General features: G+C 45.8%; 1 protein-coding gene across 2 annotated transcripts; it reads left to right on the forward strand.

Annotated features, from left to right (window-relative positions):
* Positions 1 to 27,237, forward strand: LOC120909104. 2 transcript variants are annotated; one of them, XM_040320759.1, is made up of 3 exons: positions 1 to 197; positions 16,518 to 16,688; positions 25,585 to 27,237. In XM_040320759.1, the coding sequence occupies exon 3, from the start codon at positions 25,643 to 25,645 to the stop codon at positions 26,858 to 26,860; it is 1,218 nt and encodes a 405-aa protein (XP_040176693.1). In that variant the 5' UTR covers positions 1 to 197; positions 16,518 to 16,688; positions 25,585 to 25,642; the 3' UTR covers positions 26,861 to 27,237. The 2 variants fall into 2 exon arrangements, with proteins under 2 accessions (XP_040176693.1, XP_040176694.1); XM_040320760.1 differs by lacking the exon at positions 16,518 to 16,688.
* Positions 27,238 to 27,978: the final 741 nt, after the last annotated feature.

Consider the following 27,978-nt stretch of genomic DNA (forward strand, 5'->3'; position numbering starts at 1 on the left):
CAAACCAGGAAGTAATGTCATTTTACACAGGCAGTGTTCTGGAGGCTTGTCTCCCATAACAGGGGCCATATTATCTATAAATATGAGGGGAGCAGCAGTGGAAGGATACCCCAGATGATGTCCTTGGGACGAAACGCGTTGGGAGGACCCCACTGTTGCTACTACTTTGCACAAATCGCTTGTACATCCATCTAAATGTAAGTGCTATTGCTACAATAATTTTTCAACATTCAACACAGAGTTATCCTATGTGGATGTTTTTTTCTTCCTAATCTATGGTACACACCCTTCCATACACATCCGGGATTTTTTTTGGACCATCATGTCCTGTGAGACCATCGGGTAACCAGCTATCTTAGTCTGTGGTATACTCCATTCCTCTGCCGTTTGGTCACTCTTGCTACAGCCATTGGAGACACATACAGGATTGCCCAGGTTCCATCGTGGTTTTACCACACAAAGTTCTGTTTCACCCATCTGAACGTACAGTAGATTCTCCTGGGTTCAAACTCTCTGGTAAGCCCCTTACCTATCGGTGGTGGTTTCTCTTCACGTTAATTCATTTTAACGCTCCTTCAACTCTAGCACAAGGCTTTGGAATTCACCAATATTATTGCTGGACTATTCTATAGTCAGATTTGTATTTTTACACTATTCGTGTTTTTCACATATGGCCATTTATATATTTCTATATTTATGTGGACATTTTCACTTCACTTTTATTGTCATATTTGTAATTTAACGTTTTATGCCAACCTAACTTAATTAGCGCTACACTTTTTTGTTTTCACTTTTTTTTGCTATTTGTCTATTTGCAGTGTTAGCGGCTTACCTATAGGGCAGCGCGGTATTTTTCTGTATACTATTCTAGTATATTGGACAGTAGAGTGGTTAGTGTAGTGGACAGTATAGTGGTCAGTGTAGTTCTCAGTGTAGTGGACAGAGTAGTGCAGTATAGTGGTCAGTGTAGTGGACAGTATTGTAGTCAGTATAGTGGACAGTATAGTATAGTGGACAGTGTAGTGTAGTGGTTAGTGTAGTGGACAGTGCAGTGTAGTGGTCATTTTAGTGGTCGGTGTAGTGGACAGTATAGTGGTCAGTGTAGTGTAGTGGACAATATAGTAGTTAGTGTAGTGGAGAGTATAGTATAGTGGTCAGTGTAGTGGACAGTGTAGTGATCAGTATAGTTCTCAGTGTAGTAGACAGTATAGTATAGTGGCCAGTATAGTTCTCAGTGTAGTGGACAGTATAGTATAGTGGTCAGTATAGTTCTCAGTGTAGTGGACAGTATAGTATAGTGGTCAGTGTAGTGGTCAGTATAGTTTTCAGTGTAGTGGACAGTATAGTATAGTGGTCAGTATATTTCTCAGTGTAGTGGACAGTATAGTATAGTGGTCAGTATAGGTCTCAGTGTAGTGGACAGTATAGTATAGTGGACAGTATAGCGGTTAGTGTATTGGACAGTGTAGCAGTCAGTATAGTTCTCAGTGTAGTGGACAGTATAGTATAGTGGTCAGTGTAGTGTAGTGGAAAGTATAGTATAGTGGACAGTATAGTGGTAAGTGTAATGGACAGTATAGTGGTTGGTGTAGTTCTCAGTGTAGTGGTAAGTGTAGTGGTCAGTGTAGTGTAGTGTATAGTGATTGTGGTCAGTGTAGTGGTCAGTGTAGTTCTCAATGTAGAATACAGTGCAGTGTAGTGGACAGTATAGTAGTCAGTGTAGTGGACAGTATAGTGGTTAGTGTATTGGACAGTGTAGTGGTCAGTATAGTTTTCAGTGTAGTGGACAGTATAGTATAGTGGTCAGTATAGTTCTCAGTGTAGTGGACAGTATAGTATAGTGGTCAGTATAGGTCTCAGTGTAGTGGACAGTATAGTATAGTGGGCAGTATAGCGGTTAGTGTATTGGACAGTGTAGAGGTCAGTATAGTTCTCAGTGTAGTGGACAGTATAGTGGTCAGTATAGTTCTCAGTGTAGTGGACAGTATAGTGGTCAGTGTAGTGTAGTGGACAGTATAGTATAGTGGACAGTATAGTGGTAAGTGTAATGGACAGTATAGTAGTTGGTGTAGTTCTCAGTGTAGTGGTAAGTGTAGTGGTAAGTGTAGTGGTCAGTGTAGTGGTCAGTGTAGTGTAGTGGTCGGTGTAGTTCTCAGTGTAGAGAACAGTGCAGTGTAGTGGACAGTATAGTAGTCTGTGTAGTGGACAGTATAGTATAGTGGTCAGTGTAGTGGACAATATAGTTAACAGTGTAGTGGTCAGTGTAGTGTAGTGGTCGGTGCGTGTAGTGGACAGTGTAGTGTAGTGGTCGGATTCCAGAGAGGTGAGAGCCCTGTAGCTCCAAGTGAGGGCGCTCCAGGAGCGGGCCATTGACACTAAGAACCGCCTCAGGCAGAACAACATCTGCATACTTGGTTTGCCCGAGAGAGCTGAGGGCTCCAAGCCTGCTGAGTTTACTGAACAGTTTCTATCCACTCTGTTTAATCTCGGTAATATGCCGCCCACGTTTGTTGTGGAAAGAGCCCACAGAGTCCCACTGCTCCCTCCACGTCCCTTCTTGCTGCAATTATTAAATTACCGTGACTGGGACCACATCCTGGCGGCGGCTCGAACCATGCCTGAAATTAAATATGAGAACACCAGACTGTTTTTTTCCCAGTTTTTTCTCATCAGGTCTTTTACTGATGTGTAGGCATGCGCAAAAGGGAAAAATTTGTTTTGTTTCGTTTTAATTCGTTATTTAATTAATTTTGTTAAGTTAGATTCGTTATCGTTACATGTGTTAAATTCGTTAAATCCAGTCGCATTCGAAAATATTTCGACCAGATTCGATAATATTTCGACCGGATTCGATAATATTTCAATCGGATTCGAAAACAAATTCTATTCGAATCGAATTCGAAAACAATTCGATTCGAAAACAAATTTGAATCAAAATCTAAAAAATATAAATCGATTTCTAAAAAAGAATACAATAAAATAGAATATAAAATAATAAAACATTAGAATGAAAATCAAAGAATAGTAAAGAACAGAATGGAATTTAATAGAATGTAATCAAATACAATAGAATATGACCTGGCTTCTTCTATCTATCTTCTATCTATCTTCCATTTTCTGAAATTCGAAATTCATATAGAATGAACTCAAATTCGAATAGAAAAATATTAGAAGAGTAGAATAATAAAATATATACTATATATATATATATATATATATATATATATATATATATATATATATATATATATATATATATATATATATATATATATATATATATATAAATATATTTTATTCTACTCTATTCTAATATTTTCTAATATTTTTCTATTCGAATTTGAGTTCATTCTATATGAATTTCGAATTTCAGAAAATGGAAGATAGATAGATGATAGATAGAAGAAGCTAGGTCATATTCTATTGTATTTGATTACATTCTATTAAAATCCATTTTGTTCTTTACTATTCTTTGATTTTCATTCTATTGTTTTATTATTTTATATTCTATTTTATTGTATTCTTTTTTAGAAATCGATTTATATTTTTTAGATTTTGATTCAAATTTGCTTTCAATTTTCATTTGAATTTGCTTTCAAATCGAATTGTTTTCGAATTCTATTCGAATAGAATGTGTTTTCAAATTCGATTCGAATAGAATTTGTTTTCGATGTTCGATAGAATTTCGTCAGCGGGTTTTCGATTCGAAAACATTCGTTCGGATTCGGTTAAATTCTTTAATATTACAATTTGGGAATTCTTATGCATCCGAATGTCCGAATAATGAAAAATTTGTCCGAATTTCGATTCGGAACGAAACGAAATGCACATGCCTACTGATGTGCGACGCCGACTCTGTGACAAAGGAATACGCTTTGGCCTCTTATACTCCAGCAGGCTGAGGATCACTGATGGTGACAAAACTAATTTCTTTGACACTCCGGAGGCTGCGGTGGCGTGGCTGGATACTCGCTAATGACATACTGCCCAGGAACTATTATTGGAACACGCTGGGATCAGCTAAGTACCACATCCTTTTATAATGTTCTACCTTTTGCCTCACAAAGACTTTCAGCATTAACCACTGTTTATCCTTATGCCAATTTTCACTGCTACAACTCGCCATCAACCTGACTTTGTTTTCAGTATCCTCTGTTGGATGTAACAACACCCACTCCTGTCTGAGAAGCTCCAACAGCTACCACGGATTGCTTTCTTTGACCCTTGAACTGTGACCTGTCCCTTTCTCTCACTTTGGACCCCTCACTCTGCTGGGTACGGCAGTTCCCCTTCCCACCTCTGTCCCTGGGCGGGACCCTACCCTACAGTTTGCCAGGACCTGCAGGAGAACTTATCCCCCCCCCTTTTCTTTTCAGTTTCTCTCATTGCTTCAAGTTGTTGGACAAAATATTGCATTTTGCCTAAGTTAAGTTTTGGTTACAGGGAATAGGCCCTGTAATGAGACCCTTGCTCGCTCGCTTCCGCTCTCCCGACACTCCTCTGCTACTATTGAGTCAGCTTTCAGATCGCAACGTCTGATGGTTCGGTCATCCAAGGCTTCGGGATCCGAACTACAGCTATGTGCCTTTCGGAATCCATTAGAACAAACACCAGGCAGGCTGTATGTAAGTTCAAACAGGAAGACTTTTATTGGAAGCACACAACACACTTTTATACAGAATTTGGAACATCCCACCCCCAACAACCACTTTCCTATTGGTCAATTGTAAAGTACATGTAGTCCTCCTTCAGGTCCTCTTAGGCATGCAAATGAGGACTTGAAAATGAGTCAGCAGGGATTGGTCCGATAGCTTGAATTATCTCTGCTACTTGTAATGAGACAGAAGCCCCAGGGGGCAATCAATGTACACAATAGCCAGACACAGAACAATGGAGCCGTCTGGAGCCTTAAGACAGAGCAGAAGACCCCCCACTGTGTAACAGATTTCAAGGAGGAACACTTCCATATTCCAAGGTCGATGACAGGCCCGTTCTGTGCTCGGTCTAGTTTGAAGGATGACCACAGTCCTGGGTAGGGTGGGCACCTCAGTGCCCTTTGGGGTGTTTTGGTTTTTGTCTTTGTTTTTACAGTTTAGTTATGTGTTGTTTTTTACGCTCTGTTTTCTTACTTATGAAATGTTCTAATGTTGGATCCTTCCTCTGGTCTTTGCTGCTCCCAAGATGCTCTAGCAGACCCCTGCCTAGCCCGGGTTATACTTCTTATACCTGCTCCCACAATGGCGCTGTCAAATAACTCAATGTTTACTATCCTGTCCTGGAACGTACGTGGACTAAACTCCAAAATTAAGCGGGCTCTGCTTTTCCGTTACCTCAAATCCCACTCCCCTAGCCTAAAATTGCTACAAAAGACACATCTTGTGGGCAGCAAACTCATGACGCTTAAGAAACCGTGGCTACACAGAGCAATCCACGTGTCAGGAACGTTACTTACCGAGGCCGAGATGCCAAGGGCGGCTCACCTTTGCGACTCGATGCGATCCACCCGCTGGGGTTTGAGACAGAAGGAAGGACGCATCAAGAGGCACCGGGTCCAGTGGCAGGAGGGAATCCAAGGTGGACCGGGAACTGGATAGCCGAAGCTCACTGGAGGCTGTTCAGAAGCACACAGGAGATAGTCCAAACAGAAGGTGCTCAAACAGGAACAAGACTGAAGAGTAATCCAGAGAACAAGCCGAGGTCAGGGGTTGGAGCAGGTAGGGTATCCGAAGTTCAAAGCCAAGGTCAGGGGTAGAGAAGTCAGACAGTCCAAATTTCAAGCCGGGGTCACAGGGTTGGAAAGAGCAGCAATCCAGAGAGCAAGCCAAGGTAAGGTAAACAGGATATCCACAGACAAGGTTTCCAGTAGCAAACACTGACAAACGAACCAGCAATTTGCAAGGAGGAAGGGGCTGGCTTAAATAGGCCGCTCAGGCCACTGCTTGGTCCAAAGTAGCACAGGTTCAGAACCAGGCTCCAACGGACAGCAAGACGAATAACACTGAGCAGTGGCTCAGAGGCAAAGACCTGGACCAGCAATGGAGAGGTCCTGGGTTCGATTCCACCCAGAGCCAACTGGGGAATGTGCCCTGACAGTGCCCCCCCCCTAGGGGCGGACTCTGGACGCCCAAACTGTCCATTAGTTCCGGATGCTCCTGATGGAAAGCTCGGATTAAACAGGGAGCATGTAGATTTTTACTTTTTCTTTTTGGACTTCGTTGATCTTGAAGTTCTGGTAGGGGGTGCCCTCATCGCTTCTAAAGCCCGTTCAAATGTCACCAGATCCTGTTTACGAACCATGGTACCATTTGAGGCATATGTGCAGTCTGGAGGGAGAACTTCAACTGGGGACACAGAAACTGAAGACACAAGAACTGGAACTGGGGACACAGGAACTGAAGACACTGGAGCCACAGGAACTGGAGACACCGGAACTGGAGACACCGGAACTGGAAACACAGGAACTGGAAACACAGGAACTGGAAACACAGGAACTGGAAACACAGGAACTTCAAATGGAGACACAGGAACTGGAGACACCGAAACTGGAGACACAGGAACTTCAACTGGAGACACAGGAACTGGGGACACGGGAACTGGAAACACAGGAACTTCAACTGGAGACACAGGAACTGGGGACACTGGAGCCGGAACTGGGAACACTGGAGCCGGAACTGGGGACACTGGAGCCGGAACTGGGGACACTGGAGCCGGAACTGGGGACACTGGAGCCGGAACTTCAACTGGGAAGGTAGGTACAGATTCTGAGGCATAGAAAAAACTCCCAATAGTACCCACCTGAAGAACCTTTGGCCGAGGTGGGCGAGTTGGGCAGAGCGATATAAGGTGCCCGCTAGCCAGGGCTTTTTTTCTCAGAGAAAAGGTGGTGGAACTCACCCTCCCTCCCCTGGCCACGCCCCTACCCACCCCTAGGACCGCCCCCTAGAACCGCCCCTTTAGAGAACAGTGATGCAAGTAAAATTTTGGGGGCTATAAAAGTAATTGTATGTAAATAAATAAAAACAAATGCGTACAGTAGCAGCAGAGACATTCCCAAATGTACTGCAAATACATTCCCAAATGCGTAGCAGCAGAGACATTCCCAAATGCGTAGCAGCAGATACATTCCCAAATGCGTAGCAGCAGAGACATTCCCAAATGTACAGCAAATACATTCCCAAATGTGTAGCAGCAGAGACATTCCCAAATGCGTAGCAGCAAATACATTCCCAAATGCGTAGCAGCAGAGACATTCCCAAATGTACAGCAAAGAGACATTCCCAAATGCGTAGCAGCGAATACATTCCCAAATGTACAGCAAAGAGACATTCCCAAATGCGTAGCAGCAGAGACATTCCCAAATGCGTAGCAGCAGAGACATTCCCAAATGTACAGCAAAGAGACATTCCCAAATGCGTAGCAGCAGAGACATTCCCAAATGCGTAGCAGCAAATACATTCCCAAATGTACAGCAAAGAGACATTCCCAAATGCGAAGCAGCAGAGACATTCCCAAATGTACAGCAAAGAGACATTCCCAAATGCGTAGCAGCAGAGACATTCCCAAATGTGCAGCAAAGAGACATTCCCAAGTGCGTAGCAGCAGAGACATTTCCAAATGTACAGCAAAGAGACATTCCCAAATGCGTAGCAGCAGAGACATTCCCAAATGTGCAGCAAAGAGACATTCCCAAATGCGTAGCAGCAGAGACATTTCCAAATGTGCAGCAAAGAGACATTCCCAAATGCGTAGCAGCAGAGACATTCCCAAATGCGTAGCAGCAGAGACATTCCCAAATGCGTAGCAGCAGAGACATTCGCAAATGTGCAGCAAAGAGACATTCCCAGTGCATTAGAGACAGCCACAGTCCAGCACAGAGACCACCCAGCTTAGTCCAACAAAGACTGGCCAGCCCAACAATGAGACTACCCAGCAAAGAAACCGCTCATCCTGCAAAGAGACTACCCAGGCAAAGAGACTGCCCAAACAGTGCCCAGGGAAAGAGACTGCCCAAACTGTGCCCAGGGAAAGAGACTGCCCAAACCGTGCCCAGGGAAAGAGACTGCCCAGCAAACAGTGCCCAGGAAAGAGAGTGCCCAAACCCATGCCCAGGGAAAATTTCCCATGGCACGGTTTGGACACTCTCTTTCCTGGGCACTGTTTGCTGGGCAGTCTTTTTCCCTGGGCACGGTTTGGGCAGTCTCTTTCCCTGGGCACGGTTTGGGCAGTCTCTTTCCTGGGCACTGTTTCATGGGCACTCTTTTCTGGCCAGTCTCTTTCATGGGCACTGTTTGCTGGGCACTGTTTGCTGGGCACTGTTTGCTGAGCACTCTCTTTCCTGGGCACTCTCTTTCCTGGGCACTGTTTGCTGGGCACTCTTTCATGGGCACTCTTTTCTGGCCAGTCTTTTTCATGGGCACTGTTTGCTGAGCACTCTCTTTCCTGGGCACTCTCTTTCCTGGGCACTGTTTGCTGGGCACTCTTTCATGGGCACTCTTTTACAGTGCCCAGGAAAGAGATTGGCCAGAAAAGAGTGCCCATGAAAGAGTGCCCAGCAAACAGTGCCAAGGAAAGAGAGTGCCCAGGAAAGAGAGTGCTCAGAAAACAGTGCCCATGAAAGAGAGTGCCCAACCAAGTCAGGAGACCACCCAGCACAACCTCATTGAGCATGATTTTTTTTTTTCAATACACAGACCTGGCCTGGGGCTAGTGAGGAGGATTAGGAAGACCGCCTAAAAGGCTACTTACTGCCACCATTTACATCAGGGGAATCTCCCGCACAGCACTGAGGGGCGGTGCAGAGCTGCGGAGTACAGATTACTCCGCCTCCCGCCCTCACAAGCTCTCAGGTCAGACAGAGGAGGAGCCGGCCCGGGACTACACATCGCTAAGCTACAGGCAGGGACGTCAGGTCAGTCGCCTGAAATCTTTACAACAGCGATCTCCCGCACAGTACTATAAAGCGGGCAGAGCCTCTCTTACAAGCTCTCACCTCTCAGGGCAGATGGAGGAGCCGGCTCTGGACTTCAAAGCGCTACGGACTTTTTTACGGGCACGCTGCTAGCTGTTTACTGTATTAAGGAAGAGACACTGACTCAAAATAGGTGGCGGAACGCCGTTCCGGTGCGTTCCGCCAGAAAAAAAGCCCTGCCGCTAGCACCACAATAAAAGCAAAGTCCATAGCCTCTCCTCCGCTCTCTTTCTACCTCAGATAGGCTGGACCGGATGGCCCCGATCTGCATGGGTTCCTCCTCCTCCAAGGTAGGCGTGTGTGCATCCACAGGAATGTCAAGACTTTGTGGTGGGGGAGCTTCATGGCTGGGCACATACAGAGCTTCATAACTTGGCACACACTGGGCTGGCTGGATGTCATAACTGTACTGGGGCTTCCTGTCCCTGGGTACCCGTAGGCCCCGTGACCTGAGAGCAGACCTGGGAGCGCTGGTCCTCTTGGAAACAGGAATGTATGAGTCCAGAGCAGACATGAACGTTTCCCAGCTGTCCAAGACTGGACTCTTTTCCTGCAACAGCAGATGAGCCCACGATTTGATCTGCCCTGTTAGCAAGTTGATGGAAGCTCGCACCTCAATATAGTCTGTGGCATAGGTCCTAGGTTTAAGGGTAAACAACAGCTCACAATCAGTTTTAAAGCACAAGAAGGATGCACGGCTACCATCAAATTTCTCTGGCATGACAACAAATGGCTCATAATATGCTGGTTCCGGGGTTGGGCGTGCTGTCCCTTTAAATATTTGAACTTCTTGTTGTAGTTCCAGAGTGGTATGGTTCAGGCTGGAGACTTGCAGAGCCAGGGAGGTGAGCATCTTGTACAAGTCTGCGGACTCAATATTATTAGTCAGTCCATTATGCAAGGGTTTACCTTCTTGCAATTTCTGAACGGCAACAGTCAATACAGACACCTGTTGGCACAGGGTTTCAAAGGGTGAGCGTACCCTGTCGGCCTCAGACATCGGGCTGGTTCGTAATGTCAGGAACGTTACTTACCGAGGCCGAGATGCCAAGGGCGGCTCACCTTTGCGACTCGATGCGATCCACCCGCTGGGGTTTGAGACAGAAGGAAGGACGCACCAAGAGGCACCAGGAACCAGTGGCAGGAGGGAATCCAAGGTGGACCGGGAACTGGATAGCCGAAGCTCACTGGAGGCTGTTCAGAAGCACACAGGAGATAGTCCAAACAGAAGGTGCTCAAACAGGAACAAGACTGAAGAGTAATCCAGAGAACAAGCCGAGGTCAGGGGTTGGAGCAGGTAGGGTATCCGAAGTTCAAAGCCAAGGTCAGGGGTAGAGAAGTCAGACAGTCCAAATTTCAAGCCGGGGTCACAGGGTTGGGGAGAGCAGCAATCCAGAGAGCAAGCCAAGGTCAGGTAAACAGGATATCCACAGACAAGGTTTCCAGTAGCAAACACTGACAACGAACCAGCAATTTGCAAGGAGGAAGGGGCTGGCTTAAATAGGCCGCTCAGGCCACTGATTGGTCCAAAGTAGCACAGGTTCAGAACCAGGCTCCAACGGACAGCAAGACGAATAACACTGAGCAGTGGCTCAGAGGCAAAGACCTGGACCAGCAATGGAGAGGTCCTGGGTTCGATTCCACCCAGAGCCAACTGGGGAATGTGCCCTGACACCACGCCTCCTATTCCTCGTTTGCCTGGGGGTGTCCGTGTTGATATCGAAGTCCTTCCCATGCGAGATCGAACATGTCCGCACAGACCCCCAGGGCAAATATGTGGTGGTGGTATTGAAATCCTGGGGACAGCGATATATTGTGGCAACTATATATTTACCCCCCCCCTTTCTTCAACAATACTCTACACTATCATGGGGAAAATGGCCCAATACTGCCCAGCCAAATTGATCCTTATGGGTGATTTTAATGCCATCCTAGCCCCAGACCTAGAGAGGCCCACCCCCCCCCCCCCAAACACTTCTCCACAGGGTTGAAGGCGTGGGCCCAAGCGATGGGAGTAGATGAGGTGTGGGGATGGAAACATCCCCCGGAGAGGTCATACTCCTGCTTCTCCACAAGCCACAAAATGGCCTCCTGTATAGATTTGGCCTTTGCTAATCCATCCTTGATGTCGGATGGCTGGTCGCCACCTACCTGTCTAGTGGCCTCTCGGACCACAACCCCCTGAAACTTACCATTCGCTCTTCATGCTCCCACTCTACTGCCCTCTGGAGACTTGGATCGCAATGGATTGCTCACCCAGAGATAGCTGACAAAATCCCCCATACTCACGGAATATTAAAACAGTAACACAGGGTCCTCTTCCCCAAGGATCACGTAGGACGCCTTTAAGGCGTTCATGCGTGGTCAATACATGTCATCCATCTCGGTGGTCCGGAAGGACCAAGAGGCCGTGGTGTCCTCCTTGCAGGAGGCAATCGACTCCTGAATATGCTGCAGACCCTTCTGAGACCAAGTTTGATGAACTCCAGAGTAAAAAGAGAGATCTACATTTACAATTGACTGAGGCTACCAGACTTGACCTTTACAGCAACAAACAAAGATTCTTCGAGCAAGGGGACTGAGACGGAAGCCTATTGGCAATGCTGGCACAACATGACCATCCAATAAACTTGATCTCTGAAATTGTGTCTCCTTCGGGGGAGGGGGCGTTCTCCTCACCACAAGATATACTCGATGCCTTTCGGCAGTTTTATAGCGCGCTCTACACCTCCGTTCTGCCACAACATTTTGACCCCAGAGATCTGGCGGAACAGTTGGACCCCCTAGCTCTGGAATGGCTGTCGGATGAGGAGTGTGCCGGGTTGGTGGGGCCGATCACCCCGGAGGAGGTCATGCATGCCATCCAATCCTCCCCTGTGGGGAAGTCCCCAGGTCCCAATGGCATCCCAATTGAGTTCTACAGGACTCATGGGAGGTTATTGGCGCAGATTTTGGCCTCCCTCTACTCAAACTGTCTGGCATCAGGGGAACTACCAGACCTGTTTCCTATTGACCCGGCTGCCTGGGAGCAGGCCTCCCCGGATTTGCCACTTCTGTGGGTGGAACATTTCCGTTACCTCGGGGTGGAGATTTCTAGGGAGGCCATGGATTACATAGCAAATAAATGGACGAGAACTGGACAGCGGCACTCCAAAATCACTTAAAAAAGTTGTCTTTTTATTTTTCAACTGCACAAACAGTCGCTGCAAACCAACAAGATACAGTTTGGCCATACTGTATCTTGTTGGTTTGCAGTGACTGTTTGTGCAGTTGAAAAATAAAAAGACAACTTTTTTAAGTGATTTTGGAGTGCGGCTGTCCAGTTCTCGTCCATTTATTTGCTACCATTAGCATTGCCAGCACCTTGGTGGTTCAACAACCCTTGATTGCTCACGGGGCTCACCTGGAGCGGTGAGATATCTGTCTGTTTCCATGGATTACATAACTATGAATCTGTCCCCAGTGGTCCGGGAGGTTAGGCAGAGGCTGAAGGCTTGGGAGTCCCTCCCCCTATCATTGTTAGGCCACATTAACCTGATTAAAATGAAGGTTCTACCGAAATTGACCTATATTTTTCAGCACTCGCCATAGTGGATTCCCAAATCTTTTTTTCAATCAACTCAACAGTATGTTCTCCTCTATCTGGGGACCCCAGTCCCCAAGGTATAGGTGGACCACATTGCTACGGCCGACCTCCCAGGGGGTACTGGCGTTCCCTGACCTACACAAATATTTCTTAGCCACACAGCTGGTTACGGCAGCGTGCTGGCTGAATCTGGATGCCACCAACTCCACTGTGCTTTTGGAAGCGGCAGTGGTACAATCTCTGGAGGCCCTTCAATTTTTGCTCTTCCGGTGCCCTCTTACTCCCTATAGCCTGACCCCATCCATGCGCACTACCCTACAGGCCTGGATAGTTGGTCTAAAACTCGAACGTTATCCGAAAGAGGCACACTCCCCAAATGCCACGCTGTGGTGCAACCCCAACTTGGCCCACTTCTACAGGATACCAGAGCCTCACGCATGGGCCAAATTTAACGTTAAAACTATTTCCCAAGTGAAGAAAAGAAGCTGGGACAGCTGCACTCCAAAAACGTTCCTTTTTATTAAAACTGGTCACAGGACATCACACGCCACAGCAAACAGCAAACAATCAGGAAAAGGCTAACGCATTTCGCACTGTGCTTCAGTGCTTATTCATTGAGTGAGTAAAAGTTCCTTGGTTCATATGAGCAGTTACTTTTCTTCTCATCGATTTCCCAAGTGGTTGAGGGTGATTCCTTGATCCAGTTATCTCTCCTCCGCTCTAAATTTAATGTTCCAGAGTCACACTTCTTCCGATATTTACCATGCCTTCAGTTGCCTATTTCCCACGGCTGGCCCACAGATTGTCCGAGCCTCTCTGGAGGATCTCCTCTGATCTGACTGGCTAAACAAACCGACTTCCCAGATTTACTCTCACCTCCTTCAGGTCTCCCTCCCAGCCTTGGACAAGCTTAGGGCCCGCTGGCTCCACGACGCCCCTGAACTTGATGGAGATGACTGGGATGATATCTGGGACTTCCCCTTCCGACCATTGTTCTCTCTTAGAGACTGTTTAATACAGTTTAAAATAACCCACAGGGCCTACTATACCCCATACAGACTACACCAAATGAATCCCAGCCTCTCAGCGGAGTGCTGGAGATGTGGGGGATCTCCGGGAGATTTCGCCCACATTTTCTGGACATGCCCAGCTATAGTGGGATTTTAAGAGGAGGTGATGTTGTGTATCCGTTTGGTCAGTAACATCCCAAAACAACCCTCTGTGTCCGTCTGTCTATTGGGACTGGTTGAGCAGTTCATCCCCATCGTAACGGGACGCACTATGGTGAGTTTGTTATTATTCTATGCAAGAAAAGCCATCATACTCCATTGGAAAAAAACAGCCCCGCCCACAAGTATTTTCTGGAAACAGCTAGTGAATCAGAATCTCCCCAAATATAAAGACACTTATTTCAATAGAGGTTGTCCTGCAAAATACCAGAAAGTATGGTCTAAATCAGGCCTGGGCAAACTCGGCCCTCCAGCTGTTTTGAAACTACAAGTCCCATGAGACATTGCAAGACCCTGACAATCACAGGCATGACTCCTAGAGGCAGAGGCATGATGGGATTTGCAGTTTCACCACAGCTGGAGGGCCGAGATTGCCCACCCCTGGTCTAAATGGTTAGCGGAGCCGTCCACAGCATAATATACACCTCCAGAGGTGAGGGGACAGTGGTCCTCCGGGACTACAACCCCCATGACACAATGTCTTCCCGGTATTTAAGGTACAGAGGATGAAAATCACATCTATATGTGAGATGTGTATAATTTCTTGATGAAGTTCTTCCAGGTATCTGGGATTAGATGAGAGCAGAAATGTTGTTACCCCAACTGACATTCATGACATTCGACCAGAGGTTCCACACCTTCTTTACCTAATGGTGACGCGCACGTTTGAATTTGGTATCGATCCTGGTATAAATATATTTGTCCCGAGTGCGGGCCGCCATTCTATTCTTTTTACCCCTTTTGAGTATTTTTTTTTTCTTTCCTTTCCTTTCTTTCTGTTTTGTTGTTGCTGTTACCTGCTTTCTCTGTGTGTATGTTATAACACCAATCAAAAGATTTATTAAAAAATAAAAAATAAATAAATATGAAGAGGACCCAGCTTGTCGTGTGACCAGCTTGAAGACATCTGTGAAAAAACAATAATATGAGCAAAATATCATAAATAAGTATCGAAAATGCATAAACTGTGTTCAATATCTGAAAACAAAAACCAAAAACAGTTCTACAAGCAATAAAGTAATGGAACGTGTTGTGCCTCCATTCTGCGGATAAAACACATTGCAAAAAAAGAAAGATGAATGTGACGGTGACTCAATCAATATAATATTTTAAAAGTCTTTATTAATATACTATGAAATGCAACTGACATTGATACATTCAAAATGGTTTTAATCAGGTTGTTGGCATATACATAGTTCTAGAAGCATTGTATCTGGTCAGTCAGAAAAAAGGGTTACAGTACGCCACAATGTCGAATTGGTGGCATGTTAGGGTGTTTTCAGCCTATTTTCCTTCCAAAGGGCTTCCAAAGGGCTGCCTTGACGCAATGTAATGTTTCGGCACCACAAAAATGGAAAAGGGGCCTTAAGGCAGGGTTCACATTATCTTCGCAATGCTTCTCACAGCAGGGGTCCGGTACGTCCCCTTTCACCGTTTCAGGTCCGATTTCAGCCTGAATTTTTGTCTGAATTTGGACCTGAAACAGATCAAGAGACACACAGGACCCTTGTGCAAATTTGCACCGGAGCCGCAGCTGAGATGTGTAAACCAGCTCCAAAGAGAGCCGGTCACAATCTCCTGCTATTGCGAATTGGATGCGGGGAAACTGCATCCAATTCGCCATAGTGTGAACCCAGCCTTAATGCCTCATACACACAACCAGTTTTTCCGTCAGGAAAATTGCCATGACAGTTTTTGACTGGGCTGTGTATATGCTCCATGGCAGTTTTCCCGACAGGAAAACTGCAGGGAATTGCGGCAGGAAACATGTTCTCTTTTTTCCTGCAGCGATTCCCGGCAGTCTTTTTCCCGGCAGTTTCCCTATGGGAAACACTGCGGTGGAGCATACACACGGCCGGGTTTCCGGCCAAAGCTCTCATAGCTTGTCCTGCCAGGAAAACCCGCCTTGTGTAGGGGGAAAAAGCTGCCGAGCAGGTTCTCGGCTTTCCCCTCGGGTTTTCCGGCAGTAAAAAGTCTGCTGGGAAACCCGTACGTGTGTACGAGGCATAAGGCCCACAAACACAATAGAAAAATCGGAAGTAAAATTTTGTTTGGCAAACAATCTGCTTATTTTAGATGGTTAGTACGGTGCTTTTGACAGCCGATTCCGATTTTTTGTACGACAAAATTTGGATGTGCAGACTATAAAAATGTTTTCAGATGTGAACACAATGTCCGGTTTTTATTTAATTACTATGGTTTTCGCCCGGAAAAAATCGTAAGAGCAAGACTACGCATGCTCAGAAACAAAAGAATACATACAAAACGATTCAACACATTACATCACTTCTGAAGTTGAATTCTGTCGTACGAGAATTTTCTTATGGTGATTAACCTCTTCACTTTTGACATGAGACTAGCCTGCAACAAAAAATGGACAAACGTTTGTCCGAAAATCTGATTGTGTGTGTGCGGGGCTTTAATCTACTGTGTTCATGGTTCTATAATAATAAAATATGGAAACATCCAAGGGGGGGAATATTTATATATGCTCTATAATTACAAAAATAATATCAATCAGTTGATCAATAATATGGATTAAATAATTATTAGAATAATAATTATAATATAATGATATATTATATAATATAATAAATATAATACTATTGTATTATAATATAATTATATAAATAATAATGATAGCATTGGGATAATTGAACACCACCATAGAATATCTGTCAATAAACCAGTGTAATGGGAAGTCCCTCCTCATATACCAATCTCTTGCACACAGGGAAACAGCATGCGACTTTTGGTTAAGAGGTTTCAGAAATAGTACTTAGACGACTACAGACGACAAGGAAGATGTACGTTGTTTTCACTAGCAATCAACTTGAGCTGTTGTGCAGAATTATTTCCTAAAAGGCTAAAACAAGAAATGGTTTTAGTTCCCAAGGCTACACAGGTGAGCTTAATCTATTGCTACTGATACCATTTTTTGACAATCATTTTAGCCTAGGTTCACAATAATGGTGCTGCAAAATCATACATTCCTCAGTATGTTTTTTATAGCATGTTTTTCACATGGTTGTGTTTTCATGTTTTTTTTTTTTTTTAGAGGAGACTGGATTTTATAAAAATGTATAAATTTCTCTGCCAAAAATGCAGTAAAATGCACGTATATGTGTTTTACATGCATGTTATTTAAGCTTTTCATGCTTTTCCAGTGAGGTCTTTGGTGCCAAAAATGCACCATGCTGCACCAAAAGAAGCACCTGCACCTTTTCAAAAGTTGCACTACACCATGTGAAAGGGCATCATAGAGAATAATGTGATTTTCATTGTCATGCATGTCAGCACAATGGCAGACACAGTAGAAATCGCACTAGTGTTAACTGGGCCTAGAAATACATTGATTTCAGTGTGTTACAAATTAGATGACTCCTTGACAACAGATCAGATCAGATGACAACTTAAAACAAAAAAGTAACTCTTTGGTCCCAGTTTGACCAGCCGTAGTTTTAAGAGAATAGAATGCAGCTGGTGTTGTGTTGTGTGGCAGTATGCATTGTTTACATATGTGTTTAAATCCAATTTGAAAATTTTCCTTGCAGTGGGGTTGCACCAACACTGCAGGAATTAACTACTTATTTATCCTAGGGGAGAGTAAAAGCTCCCCCATATTCCTGTGGTGTACTGTCTGTCATACTTGCCAGCTGTCCTGTTTTTAACGGGACAGTCCCGTCAAATAGGACCTAGTCCCGGCTAATTTAGCCTGCCGGGACTTGTTCCGGCGCCGAAGTGTCAGAGGGCTTCCCTCCCTCCTCCTTTTCTTCATCCGTGCCAAAGCTCCGTATGCATAGCAAACACACTCACAGTGACAGTAGTATTGTTAGGAGCGCCAGGAGGAGCCGCGGCCGCCCACTTACATTTTTTTTCTTGTTGTGGCTTCACTCGAGTCCGAGCGGCGCGTCAATCGCCTGTCTCGGAGGAGGTCGTGGACTTCAACTCCCAGAAGCCACGGCGGCGGTGACGGCCGACGCTGTGGCTTCTGGGAGTTGCAGTCCGCGGCTTCCTCCGAGACATGCGATTGACGCGCCGCTCGGACTCGAGTGAAGCCACAACAAGAAAAAAATGTAAGTGGGCGTCCGCGGCTCCTCCTGGCGCTCCTAACAATACTACTGTCGCTGTGAGTGTGTTTGCTATGCATACGGAGCTTTGGCACGGATGAAGAAGAGGAGGAGGGAGGGAAGCCCTCTGACACTTTGGCGCCGGAACAAGTAACTTGCAGGGAGGAGGACCTGTCCTGCTGAGCTGGCAGCTGCCATTGGACAATGGCTGAGGTGAGAGACCCTGACCCCCACATGAGCATTCTATTTATTTCCCCCCCTGCTCTGGTGTGCTGCGACTGTATCTATCGCATACCAAGGATGATGGTATTGTTGGTGGGAATTTGGTGTTATAAAGGCCTACTCAATAAAGAGAGAATTGCAGGGAATTGTGATGAGAATTTTAAACTTTAAGCAGAAGTAGTGCAGCTGAATGGGAGAATTATTCCAACTCTGCTACATTGGTCTTAAGTTTGAAATTCCCGTTTCAATTTCCTGTAATTCTCTCTTTATTGAGTAGACCCTATAATCTGATAAATAGATTATGCAGAGTGGGTGGAGCTTCGGGGAAGTAAGTGTGGTAATTAATTAATAGCTGTGCTGCAAAGTGTCCCTGGAATTTTTTTTCAAATGTTGGCAACTATGGGGCAAATCCACAAAAACGTAGCCTAACTTAACTTTTACCATTTAAGTTACACTGGCGGAAAATTTCTACCTAAGTGCCCGATCCACAAAGCACTTACCTAGAAATTTTCGGCCGTGTAACTTAAATGTCTCCGGCGCAAGGCGGTCCTCTTCTGCAGGGGGCGATGACAATTTAAATGAGGCGCGCTCCCGCGCCGACCATACTGCGCATGCTCGTGACGTCATTTTCCCGACGGGCAGCGCGCAAAATTACGTTACGCCGGGCTTTGTGCATTGCGACGGGACAATAAAGTTGCGTCGGGTAAAAAAAAAGTTACGCACCGAAAAATAAAATTCAAAATTTAAAAAAAATAGCGGCGATCGAAAAAAAGGTCTGTTTTTACAAGGTGTAACTAGTTTACACTTTGTAAAAGCATCCCTAATTTTACGTATTCAAACGTAAACTTACGCAGAAAAAACAAAGCTGAAAAGCTTTGTGGATCTCCGTAAGTCCTCATTTGCATACGCAAAGCGGCATTTCAACGCGAAATGCCCCCAGCGGCAGATGCGGTACTGCATCCTAAGATCTGACAGTGTAAGTGTCTTACAGATGTCAGATCTTCTGCCTATCTTTGGAAAACTGCTTCTGAGGATCAGTTCCAAAGATATGCACAGGGATACGCAGGCTGAACAGCAGTTCCGCCTGCGTATCCCTTTTGAGGATTTGGCCCTATGTGTCTGTCATCAGTGTCATCATGTCCAATGCAGGGCTATGGTGGCGCATGCATAGGTTTTGATAATGTTGGGACCTGACCACTGAAGCATAGGGAAAAACCCTCTGCAAGAACCAGTCTAGCAGCATGAAGGCACAAAGGATTGGGTAAGTAAATCTTCTTTTCTATGCCACCTAAACCTAATCAAGCAGTTAATCCTTGCAGTGCAGGTGCAGCTCCTGTGAAAGTGATACTTTTCAACCAAGCTTTATTGAAATATTCAAATTTGTATTCATTTTGACTGCCCACAATCTGGTGCATTGCACTGCGCTACACTAAAAAAAAGTACTGCGTGCCATACATTTTTTCAGAAAGCAGTGGTGCGAACTGGCTAGGTAAGAGACAAAGCATTTTGTGACAATTAAAAAATCTGATGTTTCCACACTGCCTGCCTGACATGTGTCCATGTCTCCTGTGTGCCAGCCTCACCACCCTGCCTGTCATGTCTCCTGTGTGCCAACCTCACCACCCTTCCTGACATGCATTATGTGTGAGGACCCTCCTCTGGCACATCTTATCAGGACTTCACCCCTCTGGGTGCTCCTACATGGTGGACTCCTCTGTGTGTTCCCCTACATGGGGGACTCCTCTGTGTGCTCCCATACATTGGGGAACTCCTCTGTGTGCTCCCCTACATTGGGGACCTCTCTGTGTCCTCCCCCTACACGGGGAACTCCTCAGTGTGCTTCCCTACATGGGGGACTCCTCTGTGTGCTCCCCCTACATGGGGGACTCCTCTGTGTGCTCCCCCTACATGGGGGACTCCTCTGTGTGCTCCTTCATGAGGGGACTCCTCTGTGTGCTCCCCTACATTGGGGACTCCTCTGTGTGCTCCCCTACATTGGGAACTCCTCTGCGTTCTCCTCTACATGGGACTCCTCTGTGTGCTCCCCTACATTGGGGACTCCTCTGTGTGCTCCCCTACATGGGGGACTCCTCTGTGTGCTCCCCCTACATGGGGGATTCCTCTGTGTGCTCCCCCTACATGGGGGACTCCTCTGTGTGCTCCTTCATGAGGGGACTTCTCTGTGTGCTCCCCTACATTGGGGACTCCTCTGTGTGCTTCCCTACATGGGGGACTCCTCTGCGTTCTCCTCTACATGGGACTCCTCTGTGTGCTCCCCTACATTGGGGACTCCTCTGTGTGCTCCCCTACATGGGGGACTCCTCTGTGTGCTCCCCCTACATGGGGGATTCCTCTGTGTGCTCCCATACATGGGGGGACTCCTTTGTGTGCTCCCCTACATTGGGGACCTCTCTGTGTGCTCCCCCTACACGGGGGACTCCTCTGTGTGCTCCTCTACATAGGGGACTCCTCTGTGTGCTCCCCTACATGGGGGGACTCCTCTGTGTGCTCCTCTACATGGGACTCCCCTGTGTGCTTCCCTACATTGGGGACTACTCTGTGTGCTCCCCTACATGGGGGACCTCCCTGTGTGCTCCCCCTACACGGGGGACTCCTCTGTGTGCTCCACTACATTGGGGACTCCTCTGTGTGCTCCCCTACATGGGTGACTCCCCTGCGCGCTCCTCTACACAGGGGACTCCTCTGTGTGCTCCCCTACATTGGGGACTCCTCTGTGTGCTTCCCTACATTGGGGACCTCTCTGTGTGCTCCTCTACACAGGGGACTCCTCTGTGTGCTCCTCTACATGGGGGAATCCTATGTGTGCTCCCCTACATGGGGGGGAGTCCTCTGTGTGCTCCCCTACATGGGGGGACTCCTCTGTGTGATCCTCTACATGGGACTCCTCTGTGTGCTCCCCTACATTGGGGACTACTCTGTGTGCTCCCCTACACGGACCAATCCGGGAAGGGTAGTTTTAATGAGTGACGGTTCACTTGGTTATTCTTCCTCCCATCACCTTTCAAAGCCCCCAATCAACATTCTCCTTCTCAGCGTTTTTTCTGCGACTATGGGTTATCTAAAATACTCTGCAGAATTCATCTGGGATGAAAACCATTTGCCTCCGTACTTCCAGCTGTCACCAAAAAAGCTCTAAAGAGTGAGCAACTGTTAAGAATCAATCAACGATTGACAGTCAAAAACTACACTCAGGTACCCCAGCCCAAACGCATATTATGCGCTTTGGTTAACACAAGATCGGCAGTAAAACACCGACAAGAAATCTATGATTTCATCCTTCAACAAGATTTAGACTGCCTCTTCATCACAGAAAGCTGGCTCACAGCTGATTGCAACACCATTCTAGGAGAATTGGTGCCAGCAAATTATCGCATTCAAATGCAGAACAGAGTGGGGCAAAGAGGGGGGGGGCCTGGCGGTGATCCACAAGACTCACCTCTCGATCACCAAACCAATCCTTCAAAACTTGTTTCCTTTCATGGAAACCCTCACTCTGCAACTGCATACAAATCCCCAAGACATGGTCCATATTCTACTTTGCTATAGACCACCAGGCCCAAAAACCCACTTTCTCACGTCATTGACGGAATTCATCCCCACATTTACCCTAAACATCAAACACCTCCTGGTGCTTGGGGACTTTAACCTCTGGGCCAACTCCTCGCTAGACCCCGTCGCCGACGCCTGCATCAACCACCTGGAAGGATTAGGTCTGCAGCAACTAATACATGGCCCCACTCATGTCTCAGGTCATACGCTCGATCTCATTTTCAAACAAGATTTGGAAATTGACATTGTGGAAAATGAGCCGCAACCATGGACCGATCACCATGCCATTAAATTCACAATCACCAAAAACGCCAGCCCAAAAAAAACGACAAAACTGGTGACAACGCACTGGACTAGATCTCCACTCGGAACTCTTCAAAACAACACTAGGGAACAAAATAAAAACAATCCAACAAGAACAAACAGCCACAGAAACACTGGAAGCCATTAACAAGGCGCTACTACAGTCAGCTGACTTGGTAGCACCTAGACGCAAAACTGGCATCCGAAATAACAACTCCAGCTAGTTTAATGACCAACTGACGTTGCTAAAACAAGAGCGTAGAAGAGCAGAAGCGGCTTGGAAAAGGAGCCTGTCAGATAAAAACCACACCACTTACAAGATAATAACCAAGAGATATCACAAAGAAATCTTTATGGCCAAAAAAAATTATTTCTCCAACATCATCGCAAATGCCCTAAACCGCCCCGGCGAACTCTTAAAGCTGGTCACTCAGACTATGAATCCTTCTGATTCACAAGAATTTTGCAACGAATTATCGGATTATTTCATTAATAAAATTGAAAAAATCCGGGAAAGTATTCAGCAAAATGGAATCCGCACCAACCCCCCCCCCCAAATCACAAACCCAATACCCACATAAATTCGCCACAATCACCTAAATTCACCCTTAAACCCATTTCCATTAATGCCACAAAAAACATCATCGGGACTCTGCGTAATAGCACAGCACCCAATGACATTATCCCCACTAAACTGCTGAAAGAAAGTGCCGATATACTGGCACCAGCTATCACGCAGCTCATAAACCAATCATTCAAGGAGGGCATGGTGCCCACCTTGCTGAAACAAGGCACAATAAAACCAATCCTAAAAAAAAACTACCCTCGACCCCAAAGACCCAAACAACCGAAGGCCCATAACACCTCTAAATGTTTTCTCCAAGGTAATGGAGAAAGAAGTTGTACAACAGCTGCAACTGCATTTAGACACCCATAAATTACTCGACCCGTTTCAATCAGGCTTCTGTCCGGGTCACGGAACAGAAACGGCGTTGCTCAAAATATGGGATGACGTTCTAGAGGCCACAGACGAAGGAGAATCTTGTCTCCTGATACTGCTGGACCTAAGCGCGGCTTTTGACACTGTAGACCATGGATTACTACTGGCTAGGCTAGCTGAAGTAGCCGGAGTCGCTGAAGGAGTTTTACCCTGGTTCTCCTCTTTCTTGGAAAACCGATCACAAATAGTGAAACTGGGACCTTTCACTTCCGGAAAACGTATGGTATCATGCGGAGTCCCTCAGGGGTCCCCCTTGTCACCCATATTGTTCAACATCTATCTTCGCCCTCTCTTTGAAATCATCAGTAACCAGAAGTTATACTACCACTCTTATGCTGATGACACACAACTGTATTTCCGCATCTGCAACAAAAAGGATCATTCTCTTGGACTAGAGAAATCCCTTACTCGAATAGATAACTGGATGACAAACAGTTATCTCAAACTTAATGGCTCGAAAACAGAACTTCTCCTGTTTCACACCAACCGAAAAAATCACCCCACTTCAACATGGACCCCCCCGCCCATTCTGGGCAAACCTATCACCCCTAGCACCAAAGTCAAAAGTCTCTGAGTCATTTTCGACACCTACATGACAATGGATGCACAAATAGGGTCAGTAGTCAGCGGATCGCACCATCTGCTGCGCCTACTACGCAGACTCACCCCCTTTATCCCGAAAGAGGACATTGCTGTCGTGGTGGGAACACTCATCAATTCCAGACTTGACAACGCAAATGCCCTCTATCTCGGTCTCCCCAAATACCAAATCACTCGTCTGCAAGTCGTTCAAAATACGGCCGCTCGATTAGTGACCGGCAAAAAAACATGGGAATCAATCTCACCTTCACTGAGATCGCTTCATTGGTTGCCAGTAAAAGACAGAATCACTTTCAAAGCACTCTGCCTAATACATAAGTGTATTCAAGACAACGCCCCCCAATATCTATGCGAAAAAAGAAAAGCCCATAACCCCAATCGCATTCTGCGATCCACCAATCAAAACCTACTCCAGATACCTAAAGCTAGATACAAGTCCAAAGGAGATCGAAGATTTGCAGTCCAGGGACCTCGACTGTGGAATGCTCTACCAACTACCATCTGACTGGAGTCGGACCACTTGGCCTTCAGGAGAAAGATTAAAACCCATCTCTTCTGAGGTCAAGGGGTTCCTTATCCATGGAATGGTTACAGCGCCCAGAGGCGATTCAGTTCGCATGTGTTGCGCTTTACAAGTTTCTCACTCACTCACAGGTTCCTCATCGGTCAGCTTCCTCCCATTGGACGGACAGCACAGGACCACTTTCCCAATTAGGGACCCAGTCGACCTACTGGGTCCACCAGGCAGATGAATTTTAGCTCCGGACCAACATGGCCCTTGAGCCAGGAACACTGTAACACACACACACCCGGCCAGGAGGGCCACACACGGGGGGTGGTGGGACGACTGCCCAGCTCGAGGGCGGGAACATGACGACCCGAACCAATGGCGTCTTCCCCAGCATGCACAGCGAGGCGATCAACCCTCCTGATTGGCTGCTGGGGAGAAATATCCAACTACACCTGACCCTACTGCTGCCACCTGTCAGCCTGGGGTGGGACCAACTCCTCAAACAATGACAGTATGCACAGACAGTACAGCCAAAGCTGAAGCAGAGGCTCTAAATTTAAACCAAATAAACATGATCAGAGCCACTTAACTCTCTAACCCCCTCTAAATTTACAATAGCACCGGCTCTAAAAGTAGCCATGCGCTACATAGGATTATAAAATGTTTTTTTTTGGTTGAACTAGATGGACTTTTTCAACCAGACTAACTATGTACTGTAATTATTTAGCTATGGCTGAGTTCTTTAGGCATATTGCCTACTCTCTAAAGTATCTTCCGTTTGAACTTACCCTTAGATAATATGTTTAATTGCATGATGATCTTTGCTTGAGGCCGGGCTCACACTTGTCCAACAAACGCTCCGACATTGGGAGCTCATGTCGCATGACGTGTGAAAATCAATGTTTACCTATGAGAGCCGTCTTAACTGGTCCGACACAAGTCAGTCCGACTTTGAAAATGCTCCCTGTGCTACTTTGGTCCGACTTTGATCCTACTTCAGCCCATTGAATATCATTGAAGTCAGACAAAAAGTAGGATCCTTATCCTTACCATCCGACTTTTGACATCCGACATGATGATTACAACAGCAGTAAAAGGAATTTATCTCACTCTGGGATTGTTTTGATTGGTCAAAGGACAAGTCAGACTATCACAAAGTCAGATCAAAGTAGTATTCTGTTCATGAAAGTCGGATTGATGTCGGACCAATGTAGGACCGATGTAGGACTAATGACGCAGAGCAAAGTACTGTAGGATGAAAGTACTATGACTGTTGCGTAGTATCAGTGTGAACCCAGCCTCACTCAAATACTGGTCAATTTATGATGATTGAGGTTACATCTGTATTTTACTTTGTAATATTGCTGATTACTTTGCTTGTATATTCAAGTGGCAAATATTTTGGTGTATACTGTTTTAGTGACACAGATACTCTGTAACCTTTTTAAAAATATATATATATATTTCTGATTTAAAAAAAAGAAATGAATGCACCATATTGAATTTCTTTTCACTTTATTTTTAGACTTTTTAAGAAAACTCTTTAGACTGCTGAAGAAAACCTGTAAGCTTAATGTACAACAATGAATACTGAAACAGGTACCTATGATGTATCTCCAGTTGTTTCTGTCCCTGAACTGGGTAAGGATCACAAGTACCACGTTTTCATCAGCTACAGCAGTGGAGATTCTGTCTGGGTTTCAAATCTCATTCATATACTAGAGAAGACTTTTCCTACCGTGAAGATCTGTTTTCATGAAAGGGACTTTGTCCCAGGGAAGACCATTATAGATAATATGATTGAGTGCATCCAGAGCAGCCAAAAGACTGTGATGGTGCTGAGTCCAGACTTTGTACGCAGCCGCTGGTGCCTCTTTGAAGCCAACTTGTCTTTGTTCCAGGACTGTATCACTCATAAGGACATTGTTCCCATTATGCTGAAGCCATGTCAATTGCCTTTACATCTATGTCATTTAACTTACTTGGAAACCGATGATGAGCAATTCTTTCATAAACTATCCCAAGTGCTTTTCAGCAACAATGACCAAGTGGCCCATTCTTTAATCCATTATCAGTCATCTTTATTATACAGTGGAAAGACTCTTCTTACCTTGACTGCTGTGAATGAAGAAAGTGAAAGCTGGCAGCCAGGGGTATTTTCTTCTACCCCTGTTCCTGATTCACTTAGGGCAGTTGTGGATAACCCGCAAACATACAAGCAAGCTATAGAGATTATTAATGATGTTAGACCACCTACATCTTGCATTCGTTTTACTGCATGCAGGGTGATAATTTGTGTTTTCTGTGTATTATTGACAATGTTTGGTATTGTTCTCTCTGCTGCGATTGGCATTACCTCACAATATATACAAGTTTGTCCTAGGGTTTTACTGGCTTTGCCTCTTGGAATTGCTGCTGCGATCTGTGTACCCACCATATTCATCAAAACTGTTTGCTGGAATAAACAAAAAGCAAAGACAATCATTCAAGCAATGAAAAAGAAGGCTTGTCAAGCAAATCTGCTCCTAAATAACAGTTCCCTCTTGGTTGGTACTTCTTCTAAGTCACAGCTATTTTTTGTGTACGTTAAGTTAAGTGATTGCAAAAAAACTTTCCAAACTGTCTTTGGTTGTGTATTGAGCAAAAATATGTGGGAAAAATCAATTTCAACATATTCTTCAGATTATGCCTGCTGCTTAGCCAAGAAACATTTTCCATTCAACTCTACAGAACCCCCTGGACACCTTAAAGATGGCATCTGTTTCTGTCAGTATGTAGCTGCTCAAATGAAAAATGACTAAAAGGAACCGAAAGTGTGTTCGTGTAGACTGGAGAAAGAATGATGGACAATACCAAATACTTTAATGTGCCCCCCAGCCCCCTTGACTTTTAGTGCTTTTGTCATCCAGTGAATGCCATAGTACCAAGGAGACCACTCACCTTATGGAATATATAATATCCTGAAATTGTAGAATACATTCTTCTGTGTGTACGCGGCATAAGAGTGCATGGATACCCATCCATTACGATCACATGAAAATAAATATTATCAGTTCAAAAAATAAAAAAGAATCTTTTGACCAAAACTAATGTATTTTAGTTTTTTTAGTTTTTTAGATACTGGAAAGATAAACTACCCTTTAGTTGAAAGAATTAGTCGACCAAAATTAATGTATTTTTGTAGATACTGGAGAGCTAAACTAGTTTTTTTTTTTTTTTTTGTCTGATGGGATTCTATTAATGCGTTCTCTGGCGCTGGGTTCCTGGGTCTGAGCCAGGGGCGTACCAAGGGGTTGGCGAGACCGGCGCCCGCCAGGGGCACCGGCCGAGGGGGGGGGTCAAATTGACAGTGTTCTTAGGGTTGCCACCTGTCCGGGCACATAACTGTTTAGCCGTCCTGTGATCAGCGGCCCGGCCGCAAAATCTAGAGCGGCACATCCCGGTTCCCGTGTCCGCCGCCATCAGTGTTACACTCACTGTCACATACAGCCTATGCGAGAATGGCTGCATGGGTCATGTGCAGGCGTTGGACATAAAGGTCTGTGATTGGGCTGGTTGAGCTGGTGACTGGTCACATGTGGAGGTGGGGTGGGGCTGGACTGTGGGTGATCGTGGCCGCCCAGAGTCCCGCCTCCCTGCCTGGCGCGCGCTGTGTGTCTCCTCCTGATTGAGGTCTCTCTGTCATCTCCCCATTCCACCAGCCTGTCTGTCAGTGTGCCGCTCCCTGTAAGTCCGCCCCTCTCTGTAAGCCCCCCTCTGTCAGCCCACCCCCTCTCTGTGAGCCCCCCTTTCTGTCAGTACCTCCTTCTGTCAGCACCCCCCCCATAAGTGTAAGCAACCCCTCTCTCTCAGCACCCCCTCTCTGTCAGTACCTCCTTCTGTCAGTACCCTTCCTCTGTAAGTGTAAGCAACCCCCCTC

This window comes from Rana temporaria, chromosome 8 (assembly GCF_905171775.1).
Source record: "Rana temporaria chromosome 8, aRanTem1.1, whole genome shotgun sequence".
Taxonomy (NCBI): Eukaryota; Metazoa; Chordata; class Amphibia; order Anura; family Ranidae; genus Rana; species Rana temporaria.

Bases quoted from the DNA above. Each gene is read 5' to 3' on its own strand.
- LOC120909104 (XM_040320759.1), top strand. From the start codon at position 25,643: ATGAATACTGAAACAGGTACCTATGATGTATCTCCAGTTGTTTCTGTC.